This window comes from Mastigoproctus giganteus, chromosome 7 (genome assembly GCF_048544385.1).
Source record: "Mastigoproctus giganteus isolate SK-2022 chromosome 7, ASM4854438v1, whole genome shotgun sequence".
NCBI lineage: Eukaryota > Metazoa > Arthropoda > Arachnida > Uropygi > Thelyphonidae > Mastigoproctus > Mastigoproctus giganteus.
In genome coordinates, this window is record NC_143581.1 from 166008946 (window position 1) to 166024141 (window position 15196).

General features: G+C 35.9%; 1 protein-coding gene across 1 annotated transcript in view; it reads left to right on the forward strand.

Annotated features, from left to right (window-relative positions):
* The window catches only part of LOC150083315 (protein amalgam-like), a 237079-nt gene extending 226387 nt beyond the window's left edge, over nucleotides 1-10692 (forward strand). Inside the window, exons 3-5 of the mRNA XM_090377971.1 lie at nucleotides 3585-3795; nucleotides 7610-7906; nucleotides 10327-10692. Coding sequence (XP_090234097.1) covers nucleotides 3585-3795; nucleotides 7610-7906; nucleotides 10327-10442 — 624 coding nt within the window. The 3' untranslated portion in view covers nucleotides 10443-10692. The remainder of the gene's footprint in view (nucleotides 1-3584; nucleotides 3796-7609; nucleotides 7907-10326) is intronic.
* The last annotated feature ends 4504 nt before the right edge of the window (nucleotides 10693-15196 follow it).

A 15196-nucleotide genomic window follows, 5' to 3' on the forward strand; every position in this document is an offset into this window, starting at 1 on the left:
TGCTGTCCCGCTCCACCGGGTGGAAAAGACCTGAGTTCGAGTCCCGTTGATGACGTGGGAATTTTTATGGGCCTTTTTCACAATGTAGCTGAGTTATTAGGTCTTAGGCGAGGGTAGCATGGTGTTTTCTCCCGGAAACTGGGGGTTTTCGTCCAACGGACAGAAAATCGACCACAAAACACAAAATTTACAGCCAGTACCCACGGGACAAATATGACCTTAGTCGCTGATGCTTCTATAACAACAGCTTAAACTTGTACTGAAACGTACACGTTTAAATCCGAGACTGTAGATTTACAACGATACAATTCACACATTTCAAAACACGCAATACTCGATATTGAATCCAAACCATAAAGGTTCATTAGATCTACACACTAAAATGCACAGTGATGAAAAGAGGGAAATTACAAGTGGCACAATCTCTCTTTTTAGTAAAGATATTTTTGTATTTTAATTTTGTCCATGTTTGAATAAAACATACTGCTTCAAAAAAATTACATTTCCAACTTTTATGAACCTACATCTACTATGTGCGTGTTTTTCCTTTGTTTCAATTTCTGAGATCTTGCTTTTCTATAACGCATGCCTACTTACAAGTGCCAGGAACGCAACATTCGCTCACGACCCCATCCAATTATAAACTGTATTTCAAGGAAGTTGGTGCAAGTTTCATCAGATAATTAAACACCCAAATAGCCTATTAGAATAACTTAAATAACGTGTATAATGAGTAATTTAAATTGTTAAGCCACAAGATGGAACTCTGTTTTTTTTTTTCTTAATATCTTTGAACAGCTGTATTTTGGGAAATTGCGTATTCTTTTAGCGTGAAGCGCTAAAGAATTCTGGAAGTTCATCTTTCTATACTTTTTTTTGTTTATTTTGGACAATTATCTCTGAGTACTACTCTCTATTTCTTTTGTCAGGCAAATTTAAAGTGCGCCATAGTTTGCACTTAATCTAGATTTCCGAGGAGAAAGTAATTTCATCTGGTTACTTAATGCGTCTTCGTATTCCTGTTTTCCTTTTCGGAGCATTAAAATGTCTCCTTTTATATATCAGTACTCCATCATACTGATTTGCGTATATTTTGTTTTTTCAAGCAGGTGAATTCATTACTTTGCAACTTCCTTTAAAATGAGCTAGTCTTAAACCTTAATTAAATGCTCTCAAATGTTAAAGAGTTAGATATAACAGGGAGTGGTACGTGAGGAAGCACCTGCTGTACATGGGTTCAACGCTCGAATCTGGGGCAGTTTCAGAGAGCAACCAGCCAAAAATAATGGAAAAGTAACACAGTGTAAAATGCAGCTAGTTAATATTATCATCATCCTCAGTTTATTTCTAAATCTGTTTGCATAAATTAAAATGCTTGTTTTGTTAATAATAAAACATTAGGAATATAAACTATCTCTTACTAGAACTATGAACTGTTGTAAATGAGAAAAAAGAACGTTGGAATGCAGAGCTGGATGATTTATTATTCATTGGGAGATTAAAAATTAGCAGATGGTGAAGTTGATGTTCTTTTAGATTCTTATGGGCAAAAAATGACAGACTGAAAAACAGTCGTACGTATCAGATCCATTAAGACTTAAGAGGAGTGTATTGAATCATTCATGATTCGAATCTATTATTCGTTATAAAATTTAGATGTGTATTTAGGCCTTACAGAAGGCTTTCTTCATGAACGAGCAACGTTAATTATTAACCCTGAAATCTTAATGAAATAAGAGACTGCAGTGGTACTAGTTTATTTTCCAGAAAAATGAGCAACTTCGATGAGGATGCACGAGGAGCTTAAGTACTGTTATGGAGTATGTTCATTCTTAAATAAATAATTTAATTTGGATCGAAAAGGCCTTTGATAAAACTTGCATAAATTTCCTTAATGATTCACTGCACAATCGAACGTGTTTCTAATTGAATGGGTTAACTGGTTTAAATGTACTACCGAATTAAAAGTAATATATAGATAGCTCAGCTATATTTGCTAATTTAACTTACCTACAGGGATCACTTAGCTTCACGCAAAAGCGCGTATTGCAAACATAAAGAAATGATGAAATTACTCTTAAATTTTTGGCAAGGGATGTGTTTTATAAAGTGTTACTGAATGCTTCATATACAGCGAAATGGACCCCTGCATCATAAAAACGTAAACAAATCCCCGATGAATGTTTGGTTAGTTTAGTTTAAGATGTTTAACCAAAGAAAGAATTTTTGAAGGATTTTTTGTTGAGAAAAAGCTGGAATTTAACTTTTTGCGAAGTTTAATATTCGCAACGACTTCAACTGTCCCAATCTGGTATTTATAGATGGAGGAACCGTGAACAATCTGAACTCTTAGTTAGTCTCCGTAAGATGATGTCTCATCATACGGAGACTCATCAGGTCAGTAGATGCACATTTTTAATCCTTGTTGCACTCCATGTAAGTTGGCTTGTCCGTTATCAGTTATATTTGTTGGAATTCGCCAACCTTTTTGCTTAATGGACAACAGGATATTTATATCACCAAACCGGCTAAAAATGGTGCAAGAACAAATGCAAAATGTTTACAAAAAACCTCTCTAAACATTCCTTTTTTGTCAGTATAATGTTCGTTAACTTATTTCTTACTTTGCGGCTTGATAATATACGCATTATCTGAAAACATCACGAATTCTTATCTTACCTTCACGGGTAAATTATCAAGGAGGTTTGAGTGATTCAGTCAACCAAATGTTTAATATGCAAAATGAAAATTCTTGAAGGAAGCAAGGAATCCCTTCCAAAATAAAATTTCTTGTGAATTCAGTATATCATAAAAGAAATATTCGAAGAAATCTTTTGGAATTTTACCTATCCACGAACATGCTTTAGTAAGTCTTCCTGTTCGTGATAGGGAAACCTGAGTTCCCGAAAGAAGGTCGCACTCCACAATCTCAGACAGGCTAACTCAGCACGGCATCGAATAACGTTTTCGCCTGATATTCTGAGTTACTTCCTTTCATTCACCGAACGAGAATGTTGTTTGTGCTGACCTGTGGAATGTTCAGTAAGAGCCGGATATATCCGCTTGATGACATTCGAGTTCATCGGAAAAGAATTGCTGCAAGAAAGAGTACCTTTCACTCTCTTTGTTGACTTCTATGTGGTTTAAAAGGTAATATTGTGGGTTTGAGTGGTTCCTTAAACTTAAGAAATAATCTGTCTTTCAGAAATTGTAGTAACTGATCTCAAACTTAATTTAGAGGATATAAGTTAATAATTCCGAAGACTATCTTTTAAGCTCATGTAAGTTGATTTAAGAATTGGTTGAGCTTATTGAGCCCAATCACTTCTCTCTAGTTCTAATCAACAGTCTTCAAGAAAAACCCAACAATATACACGGATTTTCAGATTCGCATGAATCTGAAACTTAGAATAGACTCTGGACAGATCATGGGGGAAAACCATGGGCAATAATTAATATACACTGTATAAAGGGATCTGATTGAACGATAAATTTATTGAAATGATATTTTGCTGTTTATATAATTATTTTTTTTAAGTATTTCAATTTCTTTTAATAATAAGTCGTTGGTTTCTTAATTCTAGGTATCTTGGATCAGACGACAAGACTTTAATGTATTGACAGTTGGATTAGACACTTACACAACAGATGACAGGTTTGAAGCCATCCATATGGAACATACGAACGACTGGACGTTAAAAATTAAATATACCCAGCTTAGAGATGCTGGTCTTTATGAGTGCCAAGTGAGCTCCGATCCTAAAATAAGCATTTTCGTAAATCTTAGCGTTGTTGGTGAGTTTATTGTAGAATATTGATTTAAACTAAATTATTTTAAAGAATTTTTACCTTTTTATATTCCAGTTTTTTACATATTTATATTTTTTTCTAACAAAGCAATGACTGGAGATTCTAAATTACACTCTTTTATTCTCCATCAGAAGTTCTAAGTTCCAAATCACTTTCTGTTACGCTTTTGACCCATGGTTTGTACGTGGAAAAAGTCTGGGATTAAAAACTGTCTTGATGGAAGGGATTTTATTGCGTTTTTTGTTTTAAATCGTGGTTGAGTTATTTGGATGAGAGTTGTAATTTCTTCCCTTCCGAAAAATTTAGGTTTTCATCCTGCAAAACAGTCAAACCAACCACAGAACATATGCAGTTTATAAACACAATATACTGAAACCCCATATCATTGACTTTGTACAAATACGAAAAGAAACAACTCTGGGTTTCTGATTATCTATATCAGGTATCTTGTATGTCTCACTAACCCTAATACTGCTGAATATTTCAGCCTCGTATTGGTTATTATAATTTTGTTACAGGAAAAGCTTTGTTCACACTTCCTTTTGCAAGTTATGAAAAGGATATTCCTTTATTCAGACCGGACCATTCCTGTTCTCTCATCCAGCACTTCCTGAAATCGTGACAGACTGCACTTACTCCTAATGTACTGAGATGAGCTAAAATTATTCCTCATCCAACTCCCGATACATATGCATGCTCTGTTTGAATATATTTAATATGCGTGCCATCAGATGCCAGTGTAATTACTCACCTCCTCGACAGCTGAATAATTTTGAATTGCACACCTTGCAGATCAGAACTGAATGGTAAATGGAAGTGTCGGTTTGCGAATAAAAATTTCGCATATCATGAAACGAAACCACTGAACCCTTGGCCGACACCGACTACTTCGGCCAGGGTATTAAAATATCATAAAAGGCATCATAATATAAATCTTCTTTATTGATTACTTGTAAGGATGTAGGACGGTAAACGTCTACAAAAAGCTCCGCTTGTACGACCACTAAGTTAGAGGAGTTTCTCAACTATTAATTTTTGACCGACCATGAATTCAATCATTAACCTCGTTGTAAATGTTTTCCCCATAGACGTTATTCCAATATGGATGTAGATTAAATAAAATACCACACAAAATTAGCAGCAATACAATATTGAAATAAATACAAATCTAAAATTTATCGCCTGTAATATCAGCGAAAGTCATGTACCAAGGAAGGTTACATAAATCTTTGAAAATGCGTAAATCTCTTCATGTCCGGCTGTCCATTGATAATGATTCTAGTCCGAGAGAAAGGGGGGTTCATGAAATTTTGAATTTAAATCTTTTAGGAAGATTTTCTGAAGACTCCCAAATTTTATTAAATTCGTGTCCTTCGTAGAAGCTTAGAGGTTTTGGTTTGATTCCTAACAACCACGGAAGGAATTCCTGAAGTCCTCTTCAATCAGGGACTCTAGCCAGTCAATATCAAGCGGAGGGAGTAGGGTCCCTCATTATTATTTTTTTTTCGGCCTGGGATCACAGTCCCATAGGCATAAGATACCTTGGCCATTGCAGGAGCGACATGTAGAGGTCGCATGGATGCACAGTCTCCTGATCACCAGCTAACAAGCTAGATACGCGATTATTATTAGTAAAATCTTAGATTTTAGCGAAATTTGTTAGATTTTAGATTTGTTCGATTTTGTTAGAAATTCGTTAGATTTTATCGAAATTTGTTATGGCTCGAAATTTTTAAAAATGAGCCAAATATAAAATTTCATGGAAATCCTTCTACTGTGAGTCGAGTTGTTACATGCAGGCGACCGATATGGTAAAGACAGTAGCCACTTTAAGAATTTTTTACGCGCCTAAAAACAACTATATAATTAAATACTTACAATCGTAATCTGCTCAATTTTCAGGACAGAGCATTTAGTTCATTTAATCCCTATATAATAAAGATAATAATCCTAGTCTGCACGAGAATCAAGTTCAAAACCGTAATAGGCATTCTGTACGAGCTCAATATTACCAAGGACTAACTGGGTTGAAATCTTCATTTCTTCAAGATTTATGGAAATATAAATCATATAGAACATAAATTTCCAAAAATCTTAAAACATTTTGCTTATAAATGAAAAAACCAGCGAAAAAAAAAAAAAGAACAAATCTTTATCTCTTCTATGAAAGTCCTGAAGAACGGTACACTGGAGTTTGAGTAAGTTCAAATGTTAGTATTCTGTTATTGTTGTTGGTTAGGTTTTAGGAGCATCGGCAACTAAGGGCATGTTGCTCTGTGTATATTGTCTGTAAATTGCGTGTTCTGAGGTCGATTTTCTGTTTGCTGGACGAAAACCTAGAATTTCCGGGATAAAAAACCATGCTACCCTCGCCCGAGACCGAATAACTCAGCCACTTTTGAAAAAGACTCATAAAAATTCCTCCCGTCGTCGATGGGATGCAAACTCTGGTCTTTTCCACCCGGTGTGGGGAGGACGGAGATCCTACCAACTGTTCTACCCACGAGGGCTCAGTATTCTGTCTGTGTGACGATGTAAACAATACAAAATGGATTAAACGATTGCAGCAAGTTCATTATTATGGTTACATTTTGACGATGGGAAGATCAGTATATCAGCATGTAAACGATTACCTCTTCAGATACGAGGACTGAATAAGGAATTGTTATACAATTTTTAAGAAGGTTGTTCGAAAAGTAGTAGAAAAACAGCTGTTACAAAAACAAACGTTATTTACAAATATTTGATGGCTATATTCCCCTAAGATAATATCCGGTCTCAGTTCATCCAAACATGTGGTGCGTCTGTACCATCATCAGCCAGGTTGTAGTGAAGAAAGATGAGTGAGCAATCTACTGCCCCCAGTATATCTTGGGCTGTCTAACAGTGTTCTCTAAGTGGCTCCCTCCTTTATTTTGTAAACTAAATCAGTCACAAGAACTCATCTCTGAATAACTGCAACTTGGTATCGATACCACTTCTGGATGTCAGTAGGGCGATCCAGCAAGAGGTAGCCTTCCGCATTTGCAGTTATTCGTTCATGATCCGTAGTCTTCTGGCTGAAACACGACACTAGAACCACCAGTTCTAATACTGCCTATCGACATCCTTAACAAAGCAATGGGAGGATTTGTTGTTCATTTTCTAGTCCATATCGAACGAATTTATTCGCTTGAAAACAGTAGGTTGGACAATGCAATCATAACCGTACGCTTCCTGATAATTTCGAAAGCAGCCCTTCATGCTTCGTATCCGTGCGACCTTAGCCTTCATCGAAGAACGCTAATAGCTTCGTAAATGTAACTCAGAGCACCCGCAGTGCGCACTTACACTTCCCCGCGTCCGTAGAAAGAATCTTTCCCATTCATGTGCGCTTACGAAACAGCTGCTGCTGTACAAACTTGTTTTCTTTTATACGTAGCCTGTACCACATAGTGATTCCCACTAACAAGCGTGTGTACATAGCAGTGTTTCCAATACATTATGGAGAGCCTGTATATAATAAAGCTAGCAGTATTCACAAAGACAGGCCACTTAATTAGACAAGCTAACTAAGACTGCCTAGAGCGATCTTAGGTAGACAAGCCAAGGTATAAGGAGTTATCAATAGCCCTGTGTGGTCTAGTGATGGAATTCGGCAAGGATCTTGAAGTCAAACTGATTTTATTATTATTATTTAATTGGTTTATGATTAAATCTTTGAGGAATATCTGAAACGGATTTCTAAATACATTTTTAGAAAGACAGGCCTAGAAATTTCTGATATCCTAATATATTTTTTCATTCTCTTTATTTTTAGTGGCTGATGCGGAGATTCTTGGACCTCATCCATTATTTGTGAAAACAGGAAGCACAATTAACCTAACCTGTGTCATTAGCCGAAGTCCAGAACCACCTGTTTTCGTGTTTTGGTACCACAACGATCGCATGATTAACTACGATTCATCACGAGGTCACATTAGTGTACGGAAAGTCTCCAATGACTCAGCGGTCAGTAGACTATACATAACAGATGCTCAGTCAGAAGACACTGGAAATTATACCTGTTGCCCTTCCAACACGGATCCCACAAGTATATCAGTGTACGTAGTGAACGGTAAGAGACAGTACATTTAAATCCTAAGTTAGTTTTTCAAGGTCTCACTTGAGTTCCTTCTTCAGTTTCTTCTGTATAACACTGCGCTGACCTAAAATTTCAAACGTGATACTAGTGTGCCTTAACTGTTGTAAATATTAACGCGTGATAAGAAATTGGTCCGAAGTGGCCAAAAGTACTCTGGAGTTAGAAGATTCCGTCTGGACTCCTACCTATCTTATTTCGCCATTTTTTTATGTTATAATCTTGAAATATAAATATATATAGAGAGAGGGATCCGACTCCCAATCCATTTCAAGAAATTGCCATCAAACAGATCTACAGTTTGACTTGATTCTTACCGGAGCATTGCTGACCATGATCTTCGCCATTTCAAGGTCGTGCATCCGTGGATAGGAATCATATTTATGTGTGAACAAGATAGTTAATCCTGTCAGCAGAATTACTGATGGTATATATGTTTAATTGAAATTTGATTCTTCCGAAGTTTAAGGTGCTTCGCCGAAATTTCCAACGCAGCAGTTGCTCCATCTATCGGCATGGAAGCGAAACAAAATATAATTTGCCTTCGAACTCTGGGAAACAAGGCCAATCACCGCCTAGATGTGCAGCGTTCCAATAAAGCGCGCTAGATGCGTCTACTAACTACGAGTCTTTTTATTTTTCTTCGTGCCTCTTCCCTTTCCCATTTTTTCTATTTCGTATTTTGTTTGTTTGTTTTTTTCCCCTTTATCATCAACGCAGTTGCAATTACGTGTCTGTTTTATGTTCAAATATTTTCTCTCGTGCAGTGTTATTTATTTATTTTTTTTATAATTGATTAAAATCGCAGGTTAGCCAAGGTCTAATTAGAGCGATATAGTGTTAGAAATAAATAGAGATTATTACTTGAAGAAATTACGTGTTTGAAATTGTATTCTACCTATTAGTGAGGGTGACTTATTTTATCAGTCTTTTGCAAAACATTGGAAAATCCAATTCTATTAATTTGTGAATTATAAAAGAGACAAGAATCGTAACTGTTAAGAGTTCATTAAATTCTGTGAAATCTTCCAGAGATTACCAGAGTAATCTCGCTTTCTATCCCTCTCTGTGAAGGTGTCCATAAATCGCTTTTCGCGTGGGAGAGCATTTCCAAAGCAGATATTGTACAGCTGAATCCGGTGATGATCATTCATATTATGTAAATGTAATTTGAAGGCGCACGATACGTACAATCGACTGCAAAGGAAATCATTATACGATTGCAAAACAGGAAACAGCGAAAGGAAATCTCATTAATCGCAATGTCATTCCTTGTGGTGATTGAAAGGGATACTTTAAAGATCGGCCTCTGTCCGTATTTTATTTATTTATTCAATTTGAAGTTGTTGGACGTGTTTTCATAACAATGAGTATACCATGAAAAGCAATAGAGTTTCTATCCATATTCTAACATCAGGTTTACGTATAAGGAGAATTCAAATCAGTGTCACCAGCCTTCTCATTATCAGTTCAGAAGAGGACAATAATAATGAACGAAATGCCAAATTGTAGCCTGCTTATAGAGCAGCATCTCAACCTTTCTGGGTTGTTCTACCTTGGAGCACCAGCAACAAATAATTGTAACATTAGCCACTGATTCTAACTCCACTAAGCAACATTGCCTGACGCCATATTGGACTTATGCGTACTCCTTTGAAGTACGATATTGTCTATACCATTGTATGTTTTCCACAAAGAACTTTGTGCGTCCAGTGTTATTTTTTCTAATAGGAAGCAAGAACGCACATGGACCTTGATGGACCCTTGCATATTCCATGGAAGTCCACCATAAGACATTGGGAAGAATTATAATGATGCTAACCTTCCATGAATTGGACCGATAAAAATAAGATCAGAAACAAATTGGATTCTCTTTGTTTTTCTTTTCTCTTTATTTCTACTATTGTTTCCTCAAATAAAACCAAGATACCCATCTGTGTTTCATTCTTCTGAAAATAAAATGCCATGGAAGAATATTTATTATTAAATATCTTGATTAACTCATCTATATGTGATAGTTAATGTTCGTATTACGAAGGGGATATTTTCTTTGTGAATCTACCATCAAAAACCCAATTTTTAATTTTTTGTTCTGCAGTTTCTGATTGGGGAAGGTGTACAGCTTCTTAATAATAAGATTATATCACGATCTTCTGATTTACATAAATATCTAAATCTCTAAAATCTCCATATTTTTTTACTGTAACTTTAATATATCTCTAACTTCATTAACTTAAATTTGATTAACTTCATCTAATCTCTAACTTCTAATATTAATGATATTAACAATTTTCAACCTTCCTTTTAAAAATGAATTTTAGGATTTTTTAGTCATTTTAGAAGGAGATTATTCGCTACCTGAACCATTACGATATGTTTGTTATTTTTTGTGTTAGGTGAGAGGCAAGCAGCAATACAACATGATGCCAACATACCCCGATCATCCGCCACGATAGCGCAGTCTTCTTTCGTCATCTTTACTTATCTATTCCTTTGGGTCCTGCAGAGGTGACACATGACTCCACCCCAGACATCAGCTTCCGTGGTACGTGCTCTTTATCCAGTGGAAAAAGATGTGTGATTTATGGACTCTACACCGTTCCTACAATGCGACCGGATCCTCAGTTGCTTCTCAAGTGATCGTCCGTTAGCCTACTGCCATGAAGCAGATAAATGCAAAAACAAACAAAAAAATTTGAGGAGAACAATAAATCAAATGTCGGTGCTTGTATTTTATGCTTCACAAGTCGCCTGTAAATACGATCATCGTACCCTTCTCTTTGTTCGTATTTCTTTTTTCAGATCACTGTAAATTTGCTTTTCTGTCCAAGTTGAAATAAACATAACAGGAATCGCATTGTCTGATCATTGTTATACCGTAGTCAAGCTGCAAACAATGTTTTTTTCTAACAATTAACCATCTAACCACTTAACAATTGTGAAAGAATACTTCACACTAATAATTTTAAAAAATGTAACGTGTCTGACGTCACCTGATTTTTTAACATCTTCAACAATCATCGAACAATGCAAATGTTCAGAGTTGAAATGTGTAACGTCACTTGATATCTTCAACAATCATCGAACAATGCAAATGTTCAGAGTGTGTTCAATGCAAATGTTCAATGCAAATGTTCATGTGTGACGTCACTTGAGATCTTCAACAATCATCGAACAATGCAAATGTTCAGAGTTGAAATGTGTAACGTCACTTGATATCTTCAACAATCATCGAACAATGCAAATGTTCAGAGTGTGTCCAATGCAAATGTTCAGAGTGTGTCCAATGCAAATGTTCATGTGTGACGTCACTTGAGATCTTCAACAATCATCGAACATTGCAAATGTTCAGAGTTGAAATGTGTAACGTCACTTGATATCTTCAACAATCATCGAACAATGCAAATGTTCAGAGTTGAAATGTGTAACGTCACTTGATATCTTCAACAATCATCGAACAATGCAAATGTTCAGAGTTGAAATGTGTAACGGCACTTGATATCTTCAACAATCATCGAACAATGCAAATGTTCAGAGTTGAAATGTGTAACGTCACTTGATATCTTCAACAATCATCTAACAATGGAAATGTTCAGAGTTGGTTACATGGCGTGTACAGTTATTAAAATACTTTGCCAATGCATTCTGAGTGTAAGAAAGGATAAGCCTACTAGAAAAATAGCAGGCACTGAAAATGCTGCGATATGTGGAACGTAAACAAATATCACACTTTAAAATAAATGAGCTGAAAGCCGGTTCTCTTTTTAACGTTCTGTGCTACATATAATAACGTACAGTGAAGGAAATTTTGTCGTCTGCTGAAGGAGAAAAATCAATAAAAATATTCTTCCGCAATCAAACTAAATTTCCCAACTTTCGTGTTAACGTGGTGTGTAAGATGAAATTAAAATTCTCCAATAGTTATTGGAAAACAAAAGAAGCGCTTTTAATTAACTCGTAACTCATTCCGAATATTTCAGATAAGATATTTAAAAGAGTGGTCAGTCCTCCGACTTACTAGAAATAGATAAATTTAAAAATGCGCCAATAAAATCTCTCGGCTGGATTTAAGCAAGAAAACAGATTTACGATGGATATTTGAAAAGGTCTGAGATTGGCAGTGCTGCAAAAAGGCGATTGGTGGGGTTAACGGGTTAGTAGCGTAAAGATCGACATTAAATCTAGCTGTTTGTAATTGTAGAAGGTATGTTTTGCTGTACAGAATGCAAACAATATTTCTTATAGCTTCAGATAAAGGTGAGTGATTAAGTATGTAAAGCAGGAAAGTGTCCAGGAGATTCTTGAGCTTATCCTCAAAGCTTATTTAGACATTTCACGCCTTTATTAAATCGCAAAACACCTTTACAACTTCTGAAGGGCCAGACGGGCTCTTCATTAACAAGCTGCAACAGTGGTAGAGAACCCCACCCCCTTATTAAAAATATGGCACGTGTGATCAATAGTGCGCCGTAGATGGTTTTATTTGAAACATCCTTAGCTTGGAAGAGGTTAGCGAAATACAAGTAAATAGTATATTTAGCCATTTGAATGGCTCCAATCAAATGGCAGCTGCAGGAAGCATGATTGCAACAATACTGTTTGATTACGAATACTTGTATTGTTGCACTGTTTGATTATAAATACTTGTATTTGTTGCACTGTTTAGTTATAAATACTTATATTGTTGCACTCATTGCAACAATACAAGTTACAATAATTCGCCTCTGGCGGAAGCTGCAGATGACGTCACTTCTGCGTCGTATTTTTCGTGATCTATCAGATTTATCCGGTTGAGGTCCCTCCCGAGGATGTTTCACATAAGAAAGATTCAAATGCATCTCGTTTGGATGGTAAGTAGACAAACTTCTTAGAGGAATAATGTCGTCAGCTTAAGAAGTCGAGTATTGCGAGAAAGTGAGCTGCAAATTGCAAGTTTTTGCCTCGTTAATCCAAGTTATAGTTCACTTTTCACAGGAATAAGAAAAAGAATTTTCATAATGTGAAAAACGTTCTTTATCTGAGGAGTTTTCTATGCTCTTAACTGTGCCATTTCATTTACAACTGTGTAAGTTGTAAACAGCAACAAATATAGTACAAAGCATCTCATCTCAACAACGTTTCTTCTGTTTAATGCTTTTAACTTGTTTTCTTCATTTCCTCAACCGGATTTCTGCTGCATATACGCCAATCCATTCACGTAATGCACTGAACCTACTTTCATTGAGTTTTCTGAAGCAGTTTTCAGTGAATGCAGTATTTATACATCAAAGAGATTTTTCCACGATCGTATCTGCTTTCGATAATTATCCATAACCCGAAGCACTCTAATGGTTACTGTTTGTAAAAGAATAATACTGTATTCACAAGCCTGGTGGATGAATGTTATCAAATATCTCCAAAAAAGTTTATGTCTACAATGTCTGCAAAAACAAAGGAAACAAGTTAGTTAACATACACAGTGCGTTATATTTCAGGCCCAAAAATAAAGATCAAAAAGCGGACTTTTATGCGCATTTTGTTTCCCCGCATCTGTGATATTTGTCATTCATTGCTCCAACAAGCGCATGGCAACAGACAGCGTTTCAACTACAATATATAGTATATGAATAGCCACGTATAAAAAATAAATAATAATTGCTGGATTTCTATTGGTCTGATTTTTAAGAAATTTGTGAAGGCTCGACAAATCTTTTTAACGGCCTAAATATACAATTTCATGAAAATCCGTCTAATAGAATTGGAGTTGTGACAGCGGGTAGATGGACACACGCGTACATGGTTAAGAAAATAGGAGCTTTATGCATATATATGCAAATTCGCTTAAAACGAACTCTCTGATGGTAACCTAGATCTTATAAATATTCATTGTAGTTGGTTCCATGTATTCCTGCATTCTTTTAGTGTTGAAAAATGAGATAGTGAGATAGATTACAGATTGTTTTCAACGAAAAATATCTGACTACAGTGGTCTCAGACGCTTTTTAAATTCTATACAGTGGGCCAACTGATGATGTTACGAACAGCAAATTCTAAATAGAAAGCATTCAAAGAATTAATCGTGGAAGCTTTTAAACTTTTCATACCAACTAAGAAATATTGTTCAAGGTTTAAGCCTGAATGGATGTCAGATGAACTAATGAGACTCGTGGCAGATAAAAAAAATGCGTGGGATATATATAAATTAACAGGTGACACAGAAACCTATGGCAGATACATTCTGGTCTGTAATCGAGTCACAAATTAGGTCAGACAAACGAAGGCAGATTACGAGAAATCTTTGGCTAAGGATGCTAAGAAAAACAGCAAGTATGTCTTTAGTTATATAAACTCTAGAAGGAAGGGGATGAATCAGATTGGTCCACTTGATATCGATGGTTCTCTGTTGGTGATCCTACTCAGATAACTGAAAAACTGTATTTTGCATCTGCGCTCACACATGAGAAATTCTTTAGGGAAGTGTAAGACAATAGCTCATTAAACTCCATCAGGAAGTTAAATGATTTTCTAATAACAGAGAAAAGTTGAAGAGAAATTGTTGAAGTTAAACATAAGAAGGGCGGATGGGATCTATCCAGTTATATTAAAGGAGGCGGCAATGGAACTAAGCAAACCCTTAGCCATAATTATGAGAGCATCCTTGGACTCAGGGAAGTCCCCTCGGACTGGAGATGTGCAAATATATCCCAATTCACAAAGGGGATTTAAAGGGTGACAAGAGTAATTACAGACCTGTTAGTTTAGCTTCTGTTCCGGGAAAAATAATGGGGTCACTGGTTAAAGAAGCATTGCAGGATCATCTCGATAACACTACACAAGTTGGGTTAAGGGAAAATCTTGTCTTACAAATTTGATTGAATACTATTATGTGATTACAAAGGAACTGGATGAAAAAAATAATTTTGATATCAGATACCTAGATTTCAGGAAAGCTTTTTATACTGTTTTGTGCATGGAAGACTACTGTACAGATTGGAGCAGTATAGTATTAAGGTAAAGTTACTATCATGGATAAAAGGGTGATTGAGTGGGAAAAGACAGAGATCGGTAATCAATGGATGCTGCTCTTCGCGTATTAATGTTGTTAGTGGAGTTCCCCAAGGTTTGGTGTTGGGCCCACTGTTGTTTGGCATATTTATTAATGATATTTATAGAGTTATATCAGGCTTAATGTACAAGTATGCAGATGATACAAAAGTTGGCAGGGTTGTTAATGATAGTTAGAGACAGTATGCAACTGGATCTAGAAAAGTTGGGCAGATGGGCTGA